Source organism: Mastigoproctus giganteus, chromosome 8 (genome assembly GCF_048544385.1).
Source record: "Mastigoproctus giganteus isolate SK-2022 chromosome 8, ASM4854438v1, whole genome shotgun sequence".
Taxonomy (NCBI): Eukaryota; Metazoa; Arthropoda; class Arachnida; order Uropygi; family Thelyphonidae; genus Mastigoproctus; species Mastigoproctus giganteus.
The window spans coordinates 182,114,363-182,130,795 of record NC_143582.1 but is presented as its reverse complement, the minus strand read 5'-3'; the positions used below and the strand labels follow the sequence as shown (position 1 = coordinate 182,130,795).

The 16,433-nt window shown below is 37.6% G+C and overlaps 2 protein-coding genes across 2 annotated transcripts in view; both read right to left on the bottom strand.

The window, feature by feature from the left end:
* Positions 1-16,433, bottom strand: part of LOC150082050 (kelch-like protein 8) — a 132,697-nt gene that overhangs the window by 80,303 nt on the left and 35,961 nt on the right. The window contains exons 2-4 of the mRNA XM_090380413.1: positions 9,472-10,145; positions 5,376-5,643; positions 1,255-1,398 (exon numbers count right to left, since the gene is read on the bottom strand). Of these exons, the coding sequence (XP_090236539.1) occupies positions 1,255-1,398; positions 5,376-5,643; positions 9,472-10,083 (1,024 nt within the window). The 5' untranslated portion in view covers positions 10,084-10,145. The remainder of the gene's footprint in view (positions 1-1,254; positions 1,399-5,375; positions 5,644-9,471; positions 10,146-16,433) is intronic.
* Positions 10,102-16,433, bottom strand: part of LOC150082049 (zinc finger BED domain-containing protein 5-like) — a 53,356-nt gene continuing 47,024 nt past the window's right edge. Inside the window, exon 2 of the mRNA XM_090380411.1 lies at positions 10,102-10,145. Coding sequence (XP_090236537.1) covers positions 10,102-10,145 — 44 coding nt within the window. The remainder of the gene's footprint in view (positions 10,146-16,433) is intronic.

Sequence of the window (16,433 nt, the reverse complement as noted above, 5' to 3'; positions counted from 1 at the left end):
ATTTCAGCCTGTTGATTAGTTAATATTGTTTTTATACCACAGATCTCCGTGTATAGCTCGCTGTTTCCTTCATTAAGTGTATTATAATCCAGGAGAATTTCAGAGTTTGCAGTATGAGGTGCGCTGATTAGATGAGTTTGAATGAGGATTTTCTGCATAGTGTTAAAGAGTAGTTCCTGGAATTCAGTTGATTGCAGAATACCAAAGGTTGGATTCAGAGTTTCCGTAGGGAACGAGTTAGCGCTGAGATCTTCTGACAGCACAGATATATTTGTTTGAGTTGATGCATCTGAGATTTGATGCGACCCCAAAGACAACAAAGAAGGATTAGAGGCTTCATCCATGTACGATTCAGAGTCAGTATTTCTAGTTATTGGCATGATATTTGTCTCAAATGTACTAGAGTACGGCATTTCAACTTTGTTAGCGGAAGAGGAGGAAAGTGACTCAGGTTCCGTGCTGTTTGGCGTTGCAACAGTTATAGGGCTTTTCTGAGAATTTCTGAGTCGACATCTATCACAACAGTATGATTTCCGCCGACTTTTATTTAATTTTTTCAGGTCAGAATGGGTACAGTCATTGCATATTAATTGTTTGCACTCAATACATTGGACAATGGGGTCAGAGCTGGTCCCACAGATGGTGCAGACGTTAGAATTTTGACAGGAGGTAGTATTTGTCATATTGAATTCAGTTACTGTAGTTTTACTAGATAATTTAATATCACCACAGTTGTGGTTTAGCAAGCAATAGGCACTGTGACCAGCCGGTCGCCTTAGTTGCCCTGCAGTGAAATCCACAGGGAGCAGGGGTCTAAGTAGGGAGGGAAGAACAGAGCGGCTAGGCAAAACTAATGCCTGGTCAAGGTCAAGTGTCTGTTGGACACATGTATAAGTTGAACAACAAGATAATGGCTGAAAGCGCTTGTATGGAGTAGCGGAATGAACATGCAGAAATTCATTTAATACTTATCTGTTGTCCGTTCAAATAATACAGTACTTGCACCTGTCAATCCAAGGGCTCTATCCTTATGTGATGGCACTAATAGGAACTTAATACTTTAAATAAAAAACACACAAAACCAGAAAAGTTTACGGAGCATATCATACAGACAGCCGGACACAAGCATCCCCCTAGCGGTACCCCGATATAAATAGATTTCAATATAAATATTGAAATCTTTTCCAAAACAATTTACACACTACTTCAAGCTGAACAGAAAATATTCAGAAGCATTATTAAATTAAGGCCTACCTCCTGCTGATGTACATCCAACATGCCTCCTCCTAGTAGTCATATCAATAATTCTGAACCAGCGGTTATGGAACCAACTAAAACATTCAATTGATGCTGACGGATCACCTAAAGTTCCTCTTCCGCCCACACAAAACAGTACACCTATCACCAAAGAAACATAATACATACTTAGAATTTTTCAATATTTATTATTATTTTATTTTCTAGGTTGGTTTGTATGTATGTTGGGTGGAAAAAATACCCAAGTTTCTGGGATGGGGAACTGTACACCACATAAAGGTAAAAAAGGCAAACCACATACTGAGACCCAAATAACTAAGTTATTTAGCCTAAACCTCTCTCCCTGTAATTTGAATTCATGGCCCTTAGTTTTGGAACCATTTATAACAGAAAATTTCACTCTCATTTTACTTTCACCTAGAACCATAATACACTTCACTCAAATCTCCTTAGGGGAGATTTCAGTGAGGTGTATTAGGGTTCTGAGAGGTGAAACTCTGCCACCAACATATTTGAAGTCTTTCCTCATGTGGGCACCCTTTTTCCAGTCTCACCAAGGTGCCCATCTTTGGATAATTTCAAGGAGTTTAATATGTTTATGTGTAGTTCCATACCTGGACACAGTATTCCAAGTGTGGTCTCCTACAATTGCTTTTTCACACAGGTATTATCACTTCCATATCATTGATAAGCTACCATGAGCCCTCCTTGCCACCTGTCTACACTGCTCAGAGAATTTCATGTATGACCATATCATAACTCCCAAATCTTTCTTCCTCTACATTTTTAGTTCAACCCCACAAGGCATAGAAAAGGCATTTTTGCCTTTTTTTTTTGCATTTTTGCCTTTTAGTTCAACCCCACAAGGCATTTTTGAGTTGCTAATCCACTGCATTAAAAGGCAGCTGCCCCTTTACTAACCATCTCTGAAGTCTATACAAGTCATTCTGGAGAAGCTGTGCTTTGTGTTGATCATTAATTACTCTATATTCTTGATATCATTTGCAAATTTTGACATCATACCCACTCTCCCTTCATTGATGTCATTTAAGAAAATCAAAAAAGAATGATCACAGTACCAATACTTGGTTGGGAAATCCCACTACTCATCTTAGCCCACTCCGAAGAATAAAGTTAATCATAATCCTCTGCCTACGAAGAATAAAGTTAATCATAATCCCCTGCCCACCTAAGGATTTTCCATATGATTTCAACATGTTTCAGCTTATACAATAACCTGTGATGTGGGACTAAATCAAATGCAAAGCATTTGACTTAGATTTGACTTCAAATCTAAGTAAACAATGTCAAAATTATTTCCTACATCCTCATGGGTAAACCTCTCAAAATGACTAATCAGATTGATTAAACATTATTTAACATGCTTCCTTCAGAATTCCATTTCTATCTAAATGACCCTGCAATGCACTCTTTCATTCCCTATATGATTTTCCCGCATACGAAAATCAATATGTGCATGCACATACGTAAATTGTTATGCGCATACGAAAATGAGCATGCGCATATCAATATCGCCCTTATACATAAGTTGATATGCGCATACGAAAATCCATATGCGCACGGGCATACAAAAATCCATATGCGCTCGGGCATACAAAAATGAACATGCACATGCGCATACAAAAAATAACATGTACATGCGCATACCAAAATGCATATGCGCGGGCATAATTAATATGCGGATAGTAAAAATAAATCACAAAACAATTCGACACAAAATTTGCTGGGATTTTGCTGGGAAAAATATGTATTCAAGATATGCTATGCGCATACGAAAACGAACATGCGCATGCACATACAAAAATTGATATGCGCACGCGCACAAGAAAATTCATCTGCGCATACGAAAATCTTTATGCACACGTGCTAACGAAAATGAACATGTTCATTTTCCATATGCGAACCCGCATACGAAAATCAATATGCGCATACGAAATCTTTATGCGCACGCGCATACGAAAATGAACTTGCGCACGCGCATACGAAAACGAGCATATGCGAACGCGCATACGAAAATGAAGATGCGCATGCGAAAATTTGGCTGATGCTTGCATACGAAATTGAACATGCGCACGCGCAAATTGATATGCGCACGCGCATCCGATAATGAACATGCGCATACGAAAATCCATATGCGCACGCGCATACGAATATTTATACGCGCACGCGCATACGAAAATTGAAAAGTACAAAATTTCATTTAATCACCTAACTTTTATTTATATTTTATTTTTTTGGGGGGGACCCAAATATAATTTGCCTAGGGGACCCAAATATAATTTGCCTAGGGGCCCCAACTATCCTTAATCCGCCACTGCTCAGGGTAACTTTGGAATTTTTTTTGGCTTGTGCAGCATAAGCCTCAGGCTTCCTTGGACCATATGGCTAATAATAATAATAATAATAAAATAATTGAGGCCTTGAATGGTTTGAGCAAGCTCAATGCTGATGGGATTCTATCTCTTGCTCAGATTACTCACCTGAAGAGACATAAATTCAAATTGAGGAAAGACAATTGTAGAATAGATGTGCAGAAATTTGCCTTTAGGCAGCGGATGGTTGATAGTTAGGGCAAACATCCATCTGTTCGTGGAGGTCGAAAACTTAAATAAGTTCAAGGCAGAACTAGACAAGCATTTGGAGTGAATGGATGGGTGAAATGGGAAGGTTTTTTTTTTTTTTTTTGGCTGATGCTTGCTTCCTTGCATCATATGCCTCTACTAATGCTTTGTTGCAAAGAGGGAGCAATTTTATTTTTCTTTATGTGCAGAGAAACTATTATAATGCAGTTCTTTTCTATTCCGATCTAAACACATCAGTGTGCATCTATACATTTGCTGAGCTACAGCTAAAACTCACTAGCAGTAACTGATTCATTATGATTAGTATGTGAACCACATGTGCTTCAAAAATCTAGCAAATGAGATAGATCTTTCTGAAGCCTCAGCAAGAACACCTCCCAAGAACACTTTATTTTGGGAATAAACTAAAATTGCTTAGCAGCATTTCATACTTGATCCAACATTTTTCCTGTTTTTGTGATAATTAACAGAGATTTATGAAATTTTAAATGAAAAAATCAAAGAAAATATTTTTGGTGAGGGGTATTGGGAATCTGAGTTGCACAGTGGATGAGCACAAAATTGCTTAATTCTTTTTTGGGTCTAATTGACCCAGCTTGATTATGGGTTAAAGCATTTCTTGCCTTTTTTTTTTTTTTTTTTTTAAATTGATTAGTACAGTAAAGGTACCACACATGGCGGCTTTTGTTATGGTTTTCTGCACACCCACTAGATGGTAAAAAACATTTAGTATGATGGGGGAATTCTGCCACAATTGTTAATGCAAAAGTTAGAGGAAAAGTGAAATGTTAGTAAATCAGTTTTATCTTCCAAGAGTGCCATTATTATTATTATTATTATTATTATTATTATCATCAGCCATATGGTACAAGGAAGCCTGAGGCTTATGCTGCACCAGCCAAAAAAAAAATTCCCGAGTTACCCCCTGAGAAAGAAAGAAGAGAGAGGAGGAGAGAGAAAGGGAGAGAGAAGTACAAAGGAATCACCAAGAAAGAGAAGAATGATGATATCCAGCTCAGGACCCTGGGTTTGCCAAGCCCATACTCACCAGATGTGAGCCCCCGGGGTTAATAAAACTATACAGATGAAAAAGAGGCATAAATATGGACAGAAGTTTCACCCAATAAATTTCCAAGAGACCAAAAAAGTACAAATCCTGTTTATACATGGTGCAAGTTTTCTACTCCAGGACTTTTCAGAATCATCTCTAAACTTCTTATAATTTTTTTCATGATTTCTCATATGCTTTGTGGAAAATTTCTATCTATGATAAACACAATTATGAAGGATTTCTCTCTCAAATGTCTTACTAATTAACACTTAAGTATATGTAGAAGGTTCATTTAATAAATATGTCTAAAGAGTTACACCAAAATTATTAGCATACAGAGATTTTTAATACTTATGTTAATGATTGAATGTTACAAATATCAAAACAAAAAAATGCAGCAAGTATATTTTGAATTTTTTATTGCTTTTTTTTTTTTTTTTTTTTTAAATAAACAGCATACTGACCAGCATAACTCTTCCTGGGTCTTGTCCTCTCATTAGCAGGTAAATGGAGAGACGGGAGGAGATTGGCTTGCCACAGTTGAAAATATCTAGCTTCATCTATTAAGTCTCGACATTCTAGATTTTGCCTGACTAGTTCATCAGTTTCTATGTATGTGCGCAGATATGAAGGTGACAAGAGAGGAAGCTTAACATAGGAAAAAAGTTGAGGCAAAAACTCCTTCCTTTTTTCTGCACTGTGTCTTATCCATTTCATTACAGATTCAAAGACCTAGAAATATAAACTTATTGTTTGCAAAACATTCAAATCCACATATAAAACATTTCAACAATGAAATTTGGCTCTAACAGCCAATAGATAGAGATCCCTAATAACAGTTAACTGCCAAAACAGCATGCATTTACTAAAATAAGAAGTAGTTAACCCAAGATTTAAATATATCTAGCATAAAAGAGTAATTATAAAATACAATCTATGCTATTCAAACTACTGATGTAAAACCAAAATTTTACACATTAAGTTCATATCAATATACTTAAAAGTAAACAGACATCCCAGATTATGTGGGACAGCCCTGGATTTAAGTCGTTGGCCCCACATTGCAAATTGTTCTGTATTGGATACGTGGCCTCCATACTTATATTATATCAAGAATCACGATCATATCATATCATACTTTTATCAAGAATCATGATTTTTATATCATGAATCACAAAAAAACAAAGTTAATCAATGCAGATGAAGAAGAAAGTTGGCTTTTTGATGAGATATGATATTTAAAAAAATATGCTGATGATTCAAAAATAAAAGAATTGGAATGAAGAAAAACGACAACAGATATGAGGTGGGTCAAAATATTAAAACATTTTGACACAAGGGACATATCCTGCAAGCATTTGGAAAGAGTAATTTCATTTGCATTATGTTTGCTGGGAACCAATGGTGTAACACCGTTGTTCGATAGTAAATAAGTTGTGAATATCAGAAAAAACAACTGACCATAGAAATGCTGAAAGCAATACTACAAGTTAAGTGCTATTAAAATTCTTGTGAAGAATTTTAATAAGAAATAGCAAATAATGAAAAATTATTAAGCAAAATTCATTCCGTGGAAAAATATATTTAATTATATTATCTAATTTCTATTGTTTTTAGTGTTAAAAGAAGTATGTATTATTATTATTTTACAGATATACCTATATAACATAAGTATTTCTGTGAAATAAAATAAATACATGTAAAAAAAAAAACAAATATAAACTATATTTGTTTTTTTTAAGTGTGATATTTTATTTTATAAGTTTAATTCAAAGAAGTATATGTATTTAATTTATATTTTATATGTGCAGAGAGTGTAAAAAAAATCAGGCAACAACTTGTTCTGATGGGCATCTATGAGAGTTTGAGGAGTTAGATAGATGCCCTCGAAGAAATTAATGAGGGTTCCATCAAACTCTCAGCTGCCCAACTCAATGCCGGAGCTCACTCCTGTACACAGGCAATACAGTGGTAATCTTCAAGGCAGAATGCACTGGTCCCACAGGAGCTAGTTACTGTCAGTGAGATATTTTTAGCATTAGCAGGGGCACATGATGCAAGAAAGCAAGCTTATACAGCATGAACCAAAAAAAAAAAAAAACCACATTTATTTCACCCATCCCCTTGCTCCAAATGTTTGTCAAGTTCTGTCTTGAATCTATTTAAGCTTTCAACTTCTACAACGACAGATGGAAGTTTGTTCCAGCAATCAACCACCTGCTGGCTAAAGGCAAACTTCCACACATCTATCCTAAAACCGTCTTTCCTCAATTTGAATTTATGCCCTCTGAGGTGATTATTCTGAGCAAGAGGAAGAATCCCATCAGCACTGAGCATGCTCAAACCATTCAAGGCTTTATACACCTCAAACAGATAATCTCGCAGGTGGCTAGTCTCCAGACACTGAAATTTGCAAAACTTAAGCCTTTCTTCGTAAGAGCAACCATTCGTTCTATTCACTAATCTTGTTGCCCTTCTCTGTGCTTGTTCCAACAGCTCTACAGCCTTCTTAAAATGAGGCCTCCAGACCTGTATACAGTATTCAAGGTGTGGCCTGACCATTGCCTTATACAAGGGGATAATCACTTCCTTATCCCTGCTAGAAAAATTCCTGTATATCATTGACAAGACATCATGAGCTACTCTTGCAGATCGTCTGCACTGCTCAGAAAAATTCATATTTCCCTGCACAGTTACCCTTAGGTACTTTTCATTCTCTACTACTGTCAGTGTGGTACCACAGAGTTGATACGTTACTCTGGGATTACTGCTTCCCAAATGTAGTACTTTACATTTGTCAATGTTTAACTTCATTTGCCACCTCTCAGCCCATCTGCTCAACTTTTCTAGATCCTGTTGCAGCAGTGTACTGTCATTAGTGTCATTAACAACCCTGCCAACCTTCGTATCGTCTGCAAACTTGGACATTAAGCCTGATATACCATCATCAATATCATTTATAAATACAGAAAATAACAGTGGACCCAACACTGAACCCTGAGGGACTCCACTAATGACATTAGTCCACGAAGTGCAGTGTCCATTGATTACCACTCTCTGTCTTCTCCCACTCAACCATCTTGTAAAGTACTACATATGGGAAACAGCAACCCCAGAGCAACGTATCAACTCTGTATAACCCCTCCTCCCTTCCTGTACACATTGCGTTCCCTTAATTCTAATTCTACACTGGATATGTCTGTGTGAACACGGCATGTCTGATATCCCAACAATATCTGCCTTTGATGTCTTGACTAGCACTTCAAGCTCATCAAATTTATTAACTATACTCCTAGCACTGGTGTACATGCAAGTATACATGTACCTGTTTCTACTCTTAGTTACCCTAACACAGTCCATATATTTATTTGTTCCACTATGACTCCCAGCAGTCCTGAAAATCTCCATTGCCTTGCTTTCCAGGCTGCTGCTCATTCTAATAGAAGCAGTGCAAGAATCACTTTTGTCTCTGTGGCCACTCTTAACCTTTAATCTGTGTATTTCTCTCAAGATAGCAGTTTTCCGACCCACCTAACACTGCCTTGATAGCATCAGCAAATATTCTTGCACCCTTTCTATTTAATTATACCCCATCCCTGTAGAAGCAGTGTCTCCTGTCAACAAGCACAGACTAGGCTGAAAAAAATTCTACCCCTTGAGCCTTGCACAATGTCTCCAGGACCGAATTGATCAACAAGGCTCTCACATCATATACTCCCTCCTATCATGTTTGGGCAGAATTGCAGACACTTTCACATTCAAACCTAACTCACAACTTTTTTTCAACATTGACCTGTATTTGTTGAGTAAATCTGCAGATCTCTTTCTCAATGTCATTAGTTACAACGTGTACAACAATATCACCTTTTGTGCCCTTAAAAGATATCTGCTCTACAACGTCATCAACTTTTGCCCCTGGCAGATATACCCTGGTTCTGGAAGTAATCTTTCAGGTTAGCAATCACAGTTTTCTGTTGCTCGATGAGGTCATCAGGTCCCTCCCTCCTTCTTTCCGAGCAATTGTCATTCTCTCCACAGCTGACTTCGGGTGGTGTTGGTGGCTCTTGGTCATCATTGTCCTTGTCTTTCTCAGTGTTAGTCTAATCTATGACCCTGAAGGAGTATGTTAGCATTGGGACTGCATAGTTGTTTAATTTATTTATTACTATGATTTAACATGATGATATGCACTAACTTGTTCGATTAGTGAATTTTGTTTAATTTATTTATTACTATGATTTAACATAATGATATGCACTAACTTGTTCGATTAGTGAATTTTCTGTAGTTTGAGGCTTTTATCCCTAAAAATCTTTTTGGTCTATTTCATAATTTTCCCATTGCATTTTATGACACATTAACAATAATTTGGAAAAAAAAAAAAAATTTGGAATAGTATTCTAGTATGTTCTAACAATAAGATGAATCTGTCAACATTTTCTAGATTACAAATTTGGAAAGTTAACACTGTGTATTTAAAATTTATTGCCTAATATAAATAGAGGAATGGTCTCAGGAATTTTGGCCCACATACACCCTCTACATCAAAATTAAACATACCTGAATTTCACTATCTACACAAAGGTCTGCAGATGAGATCAAAGCTTGTAAATGACTAGTTCCAATATTTAAAAAATCTTCTGTTTCCACAACTTGCAAAAAGTGAAGCTGAGTAAAGAGATCGGCTTGTTGAACTAATGCAACATGTCCATGCTGTTCTGCAAATTGACGAATTCCGAGACAATTTGAAGGGTGAAGCTGAGACCGCATAAATTCACAGCAGGCTTGAGCTAGGGAATCTAACTGAAGAACAGATGCAGCATACAGAAGGGGTTGAGCATTCCCATTACTCAATTCTACCTTAGCAGTATATGCAAATTTTATCAGAAGTTCCATTGCAGTTTCATCAATATCTTCAATAGTAATGATCTTCTGTCTGCTTTCTGCTAATGGAGAAGTGAACATGGCACGAAAATATGGACTGCAGCATGCCAGAACAACCCTATGACATTTTATGGATTTATGTCCAGTCCTTATTTCTATATCACAAAGTATTTCTTCTTCAAAGAATTCATGAAGTTTCTGAAAAGAAGTATGTGGCATTCCCTTTGCTTCAAATACAAACAAAGGGGTCTGGTCTTCAATTAGCATATCACCCATTTTTGTAATCATAATAGTTTGATATAAATCCTAAGAATTAACATTATTGGCTTCAGAAATTTCTTTTGTGCCAGCTAGATAAGGGGGAAAAAAAGAAAAAAAGTTAGTTACTAAATATAGAAAACATTTAATAAATTACTACCTTAATTCTAATAGTTGCAGTTAAGACAAGACAGAGAAAGAGCCCCAGTTGAGATTGAGGTTTTAACAACCACACAAAAAAAGACTTTTTCATTTTCATTTCAATGAATGAGAGAACAATATATATACAGGTGAAATGATGGAAATGATTTCAATATGTCAAATGCCACACAGTAATACTTAAACACTGACCCCTGTGTGTCATGTGGCATGACAAAAATGTCTTATTATTAAAAACTGTGTCATAGTTAAGCAGATTTCGGTAATTTGTTTTTAGTGCTGAAGAAGTAAAATCTTCAGAAAACTATAAAAAATGAAGCAGCAAAACACATGCAGCCAAAATAAGTTTACAAATGGGCACAAATGTTTGCTAGAACAAACTAGGCATATAAAGAAAACAGATTTAGCAGGTTAAAAGTTAGAATCCTGTACTGAGAAGAATGAGAATTGCATTGAAATAGTATTAGACATTGACTCCTGTGTGTCAATTTCTAATACTATTTCAACTCCCTCTCATTTGAACTCCCCATTCCTAAACTCTCCAGCAAAGGCAACACTCCTCACCGTTATCAGAACATGCATCACACAAGCTTAAACAGTTTTTATTGTTTTCCCTGGATTCTTCCATTTCCTTTCACCTATCTGCATCACATTTCTGCTTACACAAATATACCATATTTATACATCTTAATAATGATACCTGAGCTCAGAGCTTTCCAGCTCCAGAAATGTCTGAGAATTTGCCTAGCTGCTCATGTTAAACAATTATAAAACAAAACCTAAATCTAAGTACATCTCCACTTACTGCAGTTTCGATCTTTAGCTGGAAATTCTCAGCCGCTATACACAATACATTTTTGACACATGGTGGAATTATGTCAATCATTCTATACACTTTTCCTTCAAATGAATGGCTTTGTAAGTAATTTTCTTTAGTATTTTCACCACCACATCATTATTAGATTATTGCTTGCTGTTAGAGAAGGAGGCAGTTTATCACATCATCAAGTAACTTTAATACAGGAGATCCATAATGATGACCCAGAATGACCTATTTGACCAAGGTTGTACATCCCTACTATATCTTGAATTTTCTCCATCTGCACATCTAATTGCCTTTTGCTTACAGATTTGTTCTGCAGTTTCAGGACAACCAGCCTCATTAACACCTTTCTTCAAATTTCTCCATTTGTCCCATTTCCCACTAACTGCTAATTGCAGGCATAATCAACAGAAACTTTTCAAAACAGAGTGTGTGTGTGTGTGTTAAATGCCAAAATGGTTACAGATATGAGGCATCTACTACAAAGTGTGTTCTGCTGTCAGTTTGCCTGTCTGCTGGATGAAAACCTATTTTCTCAGGAGAATAAATTGAGCAACTGTTGCTCAAGCTAGACTAACAGCAGCCATGTTTCAAAAAAAAAAAAAAACTAAAAAAGTACCTCCCTCAAGATGAGACTCGAACTAAAACCTTTTTCGTAAGGCATGAAAGGATGATAATCATAAACACTTGTCTAATCTCAAAGACATCAAGGCAAACTCTCTCAGACCAAGCATTCTGTAGGGGCCACAAAAATATTCGCCTAATAATTTTCAGTCCCTGTTCCACTTTATTATTAATAATAACTACCTAACAATGGACAACAAATAATTTTTTTTTTTTACCTCCAGAGCAAAAGTTACAGATTCCAAAGAAAATTGATCTGCTGATTTCAAAAATATCAATACCCAAAATTATGTCTCTGTCATGTCTCAACTGAAAATTGAAAGCTACACAACAATACACATATTGTATTTCCTTAGAAATGTTTCGCATTCAGACAGTTTTTTATTCTTATAGTCCATTTTGCTTTCCCTCTCAAGAAACCAGCAGTAATCTCCCATCACAGCAGCATCCCAGTGACATGGTACCACTTTTCCATTGTGGATATGTCCTGATGTTCCCCTTGCTAATCACTTACATCTCCCAAATACTGAAAGGAAAAAAACTGAGATGAGAGTGAAGAAAGTGAATGTTCAAAAGGCATCAGGCAATGCATATTTTTATAACATTGCAGTAAAGTTAACACCAGAGATTCATAATTCTTTCCTTCTTCCAAGAAATCCATGCACAACTGCTTTAAATAATCACCAATCTGCTGGTTCAGTTTCCTGTACCTTTGTTTCAAATACTGTACATCACCTTTGAGGAGTTTCTTTATTTGAGGCCCAGTGAAAATTGCCTCTTTCAGTTTAGTATCTGTAATTGGGAAACACTTCCTGTAAGTAGCAGAATCCACTTCCTTCTTCATCTAGAGCCTTAAAAAAATTCTTCCTTAATCCAAGCTTTATATGCAAATATAGAAGAACCTTTTTCAGTTCAACCAGCGTATACCGAATATTCAACCAGAATATATTTTATATTACTTCTACCCAACAAAAATTTCTCCCTCTTTTCCCACTGCTGGATAATGTAATGTTTTTCTGTTGCATGACTATCCCACAAACATGGAAAACAGTATTTGTGAAATCTCCTACAGATCAAGTGAGTAATTTAATTTCCTTAGGAACATTACAGATGGTTCGAGCAAAATCGTGGACTTTAGCTATGCAATCAGAATCTTGGACATATGTTTCTTTCAAACAAACAGCATAAACTAGAGAGGAACTGATGGGAATGCATTTCCATTGTGCAGCAAAAAAACTGTTTTTAAAATTAATTTTGAGGTATTAGTAAATACATGCCATTCATTAGGATTGTGTTCAATGCCCAGTTCATTCAGAAGACCACCAATATTTTTACAGAAATAAACTTAACAATAGAAACGCCATTTCCATAAAGAAATATTCTGAAAAATGCTTTGTGACACTTTTGATATACTAAAATATTAGTACTCATTGCAGATGATACATGAGCCGACTGGGCATTAACAACACCTACATAATACCATGTGAGGCCACCTTTTGTCCATAACACAGCCCATACATGTCTTAGCATGAATTCCACATGGTATTCATGCCAAGAATACCATGAATACCACATGGTATTCATAGATGTTGCAGGGTGTCCTGTGGTAGTGCTACCCGGGCACTGCACAGTGTATTCAGTAATACTACATGTTGATGGGTGGATGGTCATAGCATTGAATATTCTTTTCCAACCCAATTGAGCATATCCCAAATGCTCAATTGGGTTGAGATCAGATCCACACCACTCAGTCCTCAGATTTCCACATTCGTAGTCAGTGTTGGTGCTGATGTGCCAAACTACTTAACAAGTACAGGTCACTGTTGAAAAAAAGCCGTGAATTAGGGTTGAATTTGAAAGTGTCTGCAATTCTGCCCAGACACGATAGGAGGGAGTATATGATGAGAGCCCTGTCGATCAATTCGGCCCTGGAAGGATTGTGCAAGGCTCAAGCAGTAGAATTTTTTTCAGCCTGGTCTGTACTTGTTAACAGGAAAGACTGGTTCTACAGGGATGGGATATACTTAAATAGAAAGGGTGCAAGAATGTTTGCTGATGCTATCGAGGCAGTGTTAGGTAAGTCGGAAAACTGCTAGATTGGGGGGATACAAGGACTAATAGATTAACAGTAGCCACTGGCAGAGGTGAAAGTGATTCTTGCACTGCTTCTATTGGAATGAGAAGCAGCCTGGAAAATAAGATGCAGGATATTTCAGAGACTGCTGGGAATCATTGGGGTACAAATAAACACATAGGTTGTGTTAGGGGGTAGCTAAGAAAAAGAACAGGTGCATGTATACTTGCGTGTACACCAATGCTAGGAGTTTAGTAAATAAATTTGATGAATTTGAGGTATTGCTCAAAACATCAAAGGCAGATATTGTGGGGATTTCAGAGACGTGGTGTCACACAGATATAAGGAATGCAGAACTGGAATTTGGGGAGTACAATGTCTACAGAAAGGATAGACAGGGTAGGAAGGGAGGAGGGGTTATGCTATTAGTTAAGAAATACATAAAATCCAAGGAAGTGAAGCCAGTCGACATTGCTGGACAGTGCAGTGTCGAGTCAGTTTGGTGTGACATAAGCATTGGGAGATCAAAATTGAGAGTAGGAGTGTGCTATAGGCCTAATGATTCTGATGAGTATAATAAGAAACTGTACGGGGTTTGGTTTGGTTTGGTTTGGGGTTTATTGGCGCATCAGCAACTGAGGCTATAATGCGCCAAATACCGGTCATAAAAAGTGAAAATATTCAGTGACCTAAGTAGTTAGGCCACCATGTCAAGATATAAAAGGAGTAAAAGTACAAAACATATGAGCAAAGGAATGCCAAATGAATTTTAAATTCGATTAAAAAGGTTTACTGATTTTAAAAAGTTAAAAACAGCAGACACATTGTCATTGTCGGATAAAATCTGACTGAGTGTATAAGGCTCAGCCAGAGGACTAAAAGCGGTAAAATAAAAATCACGTTCGTGTCTAAAACGTGGACACTCGGTTAAAATGTGGCGTATACTTAAATAGGTGTCACAATTCTCACACATAGGACAGTCATCTGCCCTCAGCAAAAAAGCATGTGTAAGATGACTGTGTCCTATGCGGAGCCGAGCTAATACAACTTCCTCTCTGCGATTCCTGCGCAGACTAGACTGCCAATGTCCGATTACAGGCTTTATCTGATAGAGCTTGTTTGTGACTTGCTCATGCCAGGATTGTTGCCATTGGGACAGTAATTTGTTGTGTATTAACTGCCTGTAGTCTGTATAGGGGACTAACAGGCAATAACTGTTTTGGGGTTCGGGTGACCTGGCCGCAGCATCTGCCAGTTCATTTCCCACTATCCCAATGTGGCTTGGAATCCAGCAGAAACGAATGTCAAATGAACACTCAAACAAGGAATGCAACGTCTGCTGAATCCGGGTCACAAATGGATGAGGATTATACCTCATACCCGATAAAGCCTGCAGTGTACTTAGAGAATCAGTGTACACCATACACTTTTGGTACCTATGGGTTTTAATGTGGTCCAAGGCTAACTCTATAGCATACAACTCAGCTGTATATATGCTGCATTGTTGGGGAATCTTTCCAGATATAGAAAGACCTGGAAAGATAGCAGCACATCCAACAGACAACTCCGACTTCGAGCCATCAGTGAAGATAGGCAAGAAGTCGGAATATTCGGTCCGGTGGGCAGCGTAGAGTTGGTGGTAGACAGAAGATGGAGTTGTGGACTTTCCCCAATTTTTAAGGGAGAAGTCGCATGATGGAATGCGAGCATGCCAGGGTGGAAGTGATTGCCTTGGTGACTGGGCAACATTGTCTACCGTGATGTCGAGCTCTCTGAGCAGATCTTGGACACGGATACCAAAAGGCCGATTGGCAGTCTGACGAGTGTTATATAAGTTTTCCCATTGTGGCTTGAAAACGGACGTCCACGTAGGGTTGTCTGGCAGGGATTTTAATTTAACAGTATATTTTAAAGACAATTGCTTTTGTCGCAATGACAGTGGTGGTTCAGATGCTTCAACATATAAACTCTGGACAGGGGATGTTCTAAATGCTCCAGTAGCAATTCGGATGGCTTGGTGGTGGACTGGGTCCAGCCATCTAAGTACGCTGTTTCTAGCCGATGTATACACTTGGGACCCATAGTCTAGTTTAGATCGGACAAGTGCACGATAGAGGCTGAGCAAAGTGGAGCGGTCTGCTCCCCATTTATTGGAGGAAATAGAGCGTAGGAGATTCAGCCCTCTTGTGCACCTTGTCCGAAGTTGACGAATGTAAGGTAAAAATGTCAACTTCTTGTCGAAAATGAGCCCCAAGAATTTTGTCTCAGGTGCTACTGGAATGATGTCTTGTCCGAGTTTAAGTTCTGGTTCAGGGTGAAGGTTCCGTTTGCGACAAAAGTGTACGCAAACGGTCTTCTGTGGCGAGAACCTAAAACCATTAGTCACTGCCCAAGAGTTGACGTGGTCTATGGCATGCTGCAATTGTCTTTCGATGACCCTCATATTGCATGACTGCAAAAAGATGCTAAAGTCATCTACAAAGAGGGCACCGTTTACGGTAGGAGGAAGTTGTTCGGTTATAGAGTTAACTTTGATTGCAAAAAGCGTAACGCTTAAAACTGATCCCTGTGGAACTCCCTCTTCTTGGCAGAATGGTCGGGAGAGGGTGGATCCCACACGAACTTGGAAAGACCGGTCTGTAAGGAAGTTTTTGATAAAGAGGGCAATGTGTCCTCTAAGACCAAAGTTATATATATCTT